This window comes from Motacilla alba, unplaced genomic scaffold (assembly GCF_015832195.1).
Source record: "Motacilla alba alba isolate MOTALB_02 unplaced genomic scaffold, Motacilla_alba_V1.0_pri HiC_scaffold_35, whole genome shotgun sequence".
Classification (NCBI taxonomy): Eukaryota; Metazoa; Chordata; class Aves; order Passeriformes; family Motacillidae; genus Motacilla; species Motacilla alba.
In genome coordinates, this window is record NW_024037447.1 from 1077142 (window position 1) to 1084641 (window position 7500).

A 7500-nucleotide genomic window follows, 5' to 3' on the forward strand; every position below is an offset into this window, starting at 1 on the left:
ATGTAATATAATATGATGTGATGTAATATAATATAATATAATGCAATGTAATGTAATGTAATGTAATATACTATAACATAATATAACATAATAGAATATAATAGAATATAATGTAATGTAATGTAATATAATATAATATAACATAATATAACATAATAGAATATAATGTAATGTAATGTAATATAATATAATATCACATAATATAATGCAATACAGTGCAATGCAATATAAGATATGATATGATATGATTAATAGAATACAACATGATATACCATATCATAACATTATATAATACGATGTAATACTATATAATGTAATACAATACAATGCAATATGATATGATATAATATGATACGACATGATATGATATGATATGATGTGATGTAATATAATATAATATAATATAATATAATATAATGTAATGTAATGTAATGTAATGTAATATAATATAACATAATATAACATAATAGAATATAATAGAATATAATGTAATGTAATGTAATGTAATGTAATGTAATATAATGTAATATAATATAATATAACATAATATAACATAATATAATATAATATAATATAATGTAATGTAATGTAATGTAATGTAATGTAATATAATATAACATAATATAACATAATAGAATATAATAGAATATAATGTAATGTAATGTAATATAATATAATATCACATAATATAATGCAATACAGTGCAATGCAATATAATATATGATATGATATGATTAATAGAATACAACATAATATACCATATCATAACATTATACAATACAATGTAATACTATATAATGTTATACAATACAATGCAATATGATATGATATAATATGATACGATATGATATGATATGATATGATGTAATATAATATGATGTGATGTAATATAATAGAATATAATGTAATGTAATGTATTGTAATGTAATATAACATAATATAACATAATAGAATATAATAGAATATAATGTAATGTAATGTAATATAATATAATATCACATAATATAATTCAATACAGTGCAATGCAATATAAGATATGATATGATTAATAGAATACAACATAATATACCATATCATAACATTATACAATACAATGTAATACTATATAACGTTATACAACACGCCGTGAACCGTCCGTTCCTGTTTGCGCGTTTCTCCGTACGCGCGCGTTCCGATCGCCCTCCCGGCCGCGCCCGCGCCGCGCCTTTGCCATGCTCACCTGGGCGTCGCCGTCGCGGCGGGCGAAGAGCGTCCAGGTGCGCCAGGCGGGCGGCGCGCGGTAGCGGCTCCCGGGCGGCCCGAAGAGCGCGCGGCACGAGAGGCGCGCCGAGAGCTGCAGGAACTGCTCCGAGTGCAGCAGCGGCCCCACGGAGCTGTCGAAGCTGCAGCGGAACGGGGAGTCAGGAATGCAAATGAGATGGAAATGGCATGCAAATGAGATGGGAATGGAATGCAAATGAGATGGAAATGGAGCGCAAATGAGATGGAAATGGCATGCAAATGAGATGGAAATGGAAGGCAAATGAGATGGAAATGGAATGCAAATGAGACGGAAATGGAATGCGAACGAGATGGGAATGGAATGCGAATGAGATGCAAATGATATGCAAATGAGGTGGAAATAAGATGGAAACGGCATGCAAATGAGATGGAAATGAAATGCGAATGAGATGGAAATGGAATGCAAATGAGATGCAAATGATATGCAAATGAGGTGGAAGTAAGATGGAAATGGCATGCAAATGAGATGGGAATGGAATGCAAATGATATGGAAATGGAATGCAGATGAGACGGAAATGGAATGCGAATGAGACGGAAATGGAATGCGAATGAGATGGAAATGGAATGCAGATGAGACGGAAATGGAATGCGAAAGAGATGGAAATGGAATGCAAATGAGATGGAAATGGAATGCAAATGAGATGGAAATGGAATGCAAATGATATGGAAATGGAATGCAGATGAGACGGAAATGGAATGCGAATGAGACGGAAATGGAATGCGAAAGAGATGGAAATGGAATGCAAATGAGATGGAAATGGAATGCAAATGAGATGGAAATGGAATGCAAATGATATGGAAATGGAATGCAGATGAGACGGAAATGGAATGCGAATGAGACGGAAATGGAATGCGAATGAGATGGAAATGGAATGCAAATGAGATGGAAATAGAATGCAAACGAGAATTAGAATGGAGGTTAAAGGTAAAAGGAAAAATTTAAATGAATTGAAATTGCAATTAAAATTTAAGGTGAAATGGAAGTTTAATCTGAAATTAAAATCAAAATTAAAAGTGAAATTACAACGAAATTTAAATTAAAACTAAAATTAAAAATTAAATAAACTAAAAATAAAAATAAAATTTAAATTAAAAAAATAAGGTTTTTAAAATAAAAAGGTTTTAAAAATAAAATTTAAATTTAAAAAATATTTTAATCGAAATGGGAATTTTTGGGGTAAAAAAGGGGAATTTTTGGGGGAAAAAAGGAGAATTTTGGGGGGTAAAAAAAGGGAATTTTTGGGGGTAAAAAGGGGGAATTTTGACTCACATGGTTAGGCCAAAATTGGGAATTTTGGGGGTTAAAAATTGGAATTTTGGGGGTAAAATTGGGAATTTTGGCTCCTTGTACTCTGCCGAAATTGGGAGATTTTTGGGATAAAAGGGGAATTTTGGAGGGTTAAAAAAGGGGAAATTTTGGGGGTAAAAAGGGAATTTTGGCTCACACGGCTCAGGAAAAATTGGGAATTTTTGGGGGAGAAAAATTGGAATTTGGATCACAAAATTCTGCTGAAATTGGGAATTTTGGGGGGATTAATGGGAATTTTTGGGCGTTAAAAAAGGGAATTTTTGGGGGGTTAAAAAAGGGAATTTTTGGGATAAAATTGGGAATTCTGGGGGGTTAAAAAAGGGAATTTTGGCTCACAGGACTCTGCCAAAATTGGGAATTTTTGGGGGAGTAAAATTGGGATTTGGATCACAAAATTCTGCCAAAATTGGGAATTTTGGGGGGCTAAAAAAGGGAATTTTGGGGTAAAAAAAGGGGAATTTGGGGGGGTAAAAAGGGGGAATTTTGGGGATAAAAAAGGGAATTTTGGCTCATAGGATTCTGCCAAAATTGGGAATTTTTTGGTGTAAAAAAGGGGAATTTTAGGGGATTAAAAAAGGGAATTTTGGGGGGTAAAATTGGGAATTTTGGCTCACTGAACTCTGCCAAAATTGGGAGATTTTTGGGATAAAAAGGGGAATTTTGGGGGGTTAAAAAAGGGCATTTTGCTCCCACGACTCAGCCAAAATTGGGAATTTTTGGGGGAATAAAAGTGGAATTTGGATCACAAAATTCTGCCGGAATTGGGAAATTGGGACAAAAAGAGAATTTTTGTGGTAAAAAAGGGAATTTGGGGGGTAAAAAAAGTGAATTTTTGAGGACAAGATGGGGAATTTTGGGGGGATAAAAAGGAGAATTTTGGGGTAAAAAAAAAGGGATTTTTTGGGGTAAAAAAAAGGGAATTTTGCTCACATGACTCGGCCGGTGCTGGCCCGCAGGACCTGCACCCCGAAGGGATTTTCCTGGAATTTCAGCTGATATTTGGGGTTGGGGACGGCCACGCCCGGGAAGGGCCCCACGACCTCCTGGGGGACCTCGAAGCGGGGATTTGTGGGGTCAGTGAACTGCAGGAAAAAGGGGAAAATGGAGAAGTTGGGGTTTCTTTTTGGGGGAAAATGAGGGATTTTCCCTTTTCCACCCAGGATTTCCCACTTTCCCCCCGGATTTTCCCTTTTCCCCCCGGGATTTTCACTTTTTTCCCCCCAATTCCCCCGGGATTTTCCCTTTTTTCCCATTCCCGTTGTTTCCCTTTTCCCACTGTTTTTTTCCCCTTTAAGGCATTTCCCATTTTTCCTGATCCCAATATTTTCCCTTTATTTCCCTTTCCCATTCCCGTTTTTCCCGTTCCCCCTCCCCCTTTATTTCCCATTCCCACTATTTTCCTTTTTGGGATTTCCCATTCCCATTATTTCCCATTCCCGTCATTTCCCATTTCCCCCATTATTTCCCTTTTCCCTGTCCCTGTCATTTCCATTTTTGGGATTTCCCTTTCCCCTCAGTATTTCCCTTTTTCCCTGTTATTTTCCCCTTTCCCCCCATTTTTTTCCCAATTTCCTTTATTTCCCCGCTACACCCTGTCCTTTCCCCGGTATTTCCCGTTATTTCCCTTTTTGGGATTTCCCTCTTTCCCCATTATTTCCCATTTTCCCCCCGCTATTTCCCATTGTTTCCCCCATTACTTCCCATTCCAATTATTCCTTGTTAATTCCCCCATCATTCCCCCTTTATTCCCCATTATTTCCCCCATTATTCCCCCATTATTCCCCCCATTATTTCCCATTATTTCCTCTGTTATTCCCCATTATTCCGCACATTAGTTCCCTGTTATTTCCCCGTTATTCCCCCATTATTTCTCTCCCCCCCGTTATTTCCCTTTTCCTCTCCCCATTATTTCCCATTCCCATTTCCCCCCCATTATTCCCCCATTATTCCCCCCTTTATTTCCCCCATCATTCCCCGTTATTCCCCCATTATCCCCTGTTATTCCCCCATTATCCCCTGTTATTCCCCCATTATCCACCCCATTATTCCCCATTATTTCCCCATTATTTCCCCCATTTTTTCTCCCGTTATTTCCCATTAATTCCCATTATTTCCCATTATTTCCCCCATTATTTCCCCCTTTATTCCCCATTATTCCCCATTATTCCCTAATTACTTCCCCCATTATTTCCCCATTATTCCCCCCATTATTCCCCATTATTCCCCATTATTTCCCCCTTTATTTCCCCCTTTATTTCCCCATTATTTCCCCTTTTATTCCCCCATCATTCCCCATCATTCCCCATTATTCCTCATTATTTCCCCATTATTCCCCCCATTATTCCCCCCTTATTCTCCCATAATTCCCCCATTATTTCCCCATTATTCCCCATTATTCCCCCATTATTTCCCCCATTATTCCCCCATTATTCCCCATTATTCCCCCATTATTTCCCCCATTATTCCCCATTATTCCCCATTATTCCCCCATTATTTCCCCCATTATTCCCCATTATTCCCCCATTATTTCCCCCATCATTCCCCCACCATTCCCCATTATTCCCCTTTATTCCCCCATTATTTCCCCCTTTATTCCCCCATTATTTCCCACTCTTCCCCCATTATTCCCCTTATTTCCCCATTCCCATTCCCATTATTTCCTCATTATTTCCCTTTCCCCCATTATTTCCCCATTATTTCCCATTTCCCATCCCCATTATTTCCCCATTATTTCCCAGTATCCCCTGTTATTCCCCTGTTATTCCCTGGTTATTTCCCGGTTATTTCCCGGTTATTCCCCCATTATCCCCCGTTATTCCCCCATTATTCCCCCCGTTATTCCCCGTTATCCCCCGTTAGTCCTGTTATTCCCCGTTATTCCCCCGTTTCCCCCCGTTATTCCCTCGTTATCCCCCGCTATTCCCCGTTATTACCCATTATTCCCTGTTATCCCGGTTATCCCCGTTATCCTGTTATTCCCATTATTCCTGTTATCCCCGTTATTCGCGTTATCCCCCATTATCCCGTTATTCCCCCGTTATTCCAGTTATTCCTGTCATTCCCCCATTATCCCCCGCTATTCCCATTATCCCCAGTTATCCCCATTATTCCCCGTTATTCCCGTTATCCCCCGTTATTCCCGTTATCCCCTGTTATTCCGTTTTTCCCATTATTCCCGTCATTCCCATTATCCCCATTATCCCCTGTTATCACCGTTATCCCATTGTCGTGGTCATTCCCATTATTCCCTGTCATTCCTGTTATTCCCGCTATCCCCGTCATTCCCATTATCCCCATTATTCCCGTTATTCCCGTTATCCTGTTTTCCCGTTGTTGTGATCATTCCCATTATTCCGGTTATCCCCGTTATTTCCCATTATCCCATTATCCCGTCATTCCATTATCCCATTGTGGCGGTCATTCCCATTATCCCCGTCATTCCCGTTATCCCGTTGTCGTGGTCATTCCCATCATCCCGTTATCCCATTGTTGCAGTCATTCCCACTATTCCCGTTATCCCCATCATTCCCGTTATTCCCATTATCCCTATTGTTCCGGTCATTCCCATTATCACCCGTTATCCCCGTTGTCCCCGTTATCCCGTCATTCTGTTATCCCGTTGTCGCGGTCATTCCCATTATCCCCGTCATTCCCGTTATCCCCGTTGTTCTGGTCATTCCCATTATCCCCGTTATCCCCGTTATCCCGTCATCCCGTTATCCTCTTATCCCATTGTCACGGTCATTCCCATTATCCCCGTAATTCCCGTTATCCCCGTAATCCCCGTTATCCCCATTATCGCCATTATCCCGTTGTCGCGGTCATTCCCATTATTCCTGTTATCCCCGTCATTCCTGTTATCCCCGTAATCCCCGTTGTTCCGGTCATTCCCATTATCCCCCGTTATTCCCGTTATCCCCACTATCCCCGTCATTCTGTTATCCCATTGTGGCGGTCATTCCCATTATCCCCGTTATTCCCGTTATCCCCGTTATCCCCATCATTCCCGTTATTCCCGTTATCCCTGTTGTTCCAGTCATTCCCATTACCCCCGTTATCCCTGTTGTCCCCGTTATCCCGTCATTCTGTTATCCCATTGTCGTGGTCATTCCCATTATTCCTGTTATCCCCATCATTCCCGTTATTCCCGTTATCCATGTTGTCACGGTCATTCCCGTTATTCCCATTATTCCCGTTACCCCCGTTATCCCGTCATTCCCGTCATCCCGTTATCCCCGTTATCCCCCGTTATTCCGTTATCCCCGTCATTCCGTTATCCTGTTGTTCCGCTCATTCCCATTATCCCCCGTTATCCCCATCATTCCCGTCATTCCCGTTATCCCTGTTATCCCCGTTATCCCTGTTATCCCGTTATCCCTGTTATCCTGTTATCCCGTCATTCCCGTTATCCTGTTGTGGCGGTCATTCCCATTATTCCTGTTATCCCCATCATTCCCGTTATCCCCATCATTCCCGTCATTCCTGTTATCCCGTTATCCCCTTATCCCCTTATCCCGTCATTCCCATTATCCTGTTGTGGCGGTCATTCCCGTTATCCCGTTATCCCCATCATTCCCGTTATCCCGTTATCCTGTTATCCCCATTATCCCCGTTATACCCATTATCCCCACCATTCCCGTTATCCCATTATCCCCATCATTCCTGCTATCCTGTTATCCCGTTATTCCCGTTATCCCCATTATCCCCGTTATCCCCTTTATCCTGTTATCACCATTAGCCCCCGTTATCCCCTGTCATTCCCGTTATCCCCTGTCATTCCCGTTATCCCATCATTCCCGTTATCCCCATCATTCCCATTATCCCCATCATTCCCGTTATCCCCATCATTCCCGTTATCCCCATCATTCCCGTTATCCCCCCTATCCTGTTATCCTGTTATCCATTATCC

The 7500-nt window shown here is 40.5% G+C and overlaps 1 protein-coding gene across 1 annotated transcript in view; it reads left to right on the plus strand.

Moving 5' to 3' along the window:
* The first annotated feature begins 6747 nt into the window (after positions 1 to 6747).
* Positions 6748 to 7500, plus strand: part of LOC119696700 (maltase-glucoamylase, intestinal-like) — a 78280-nt gene continuing 77527 nt past the window's right edge. Inside the window, exon 1 of the mRNA XM_038126502.1 lies at positions 6748 to 6758. Within this exon, the coding sequence (XP_037982430.1) occupies positions 6748 to 6758 (11 nt within the window). The remainder of the gene's footprint in view (positions 6759 to 7500) is intronic.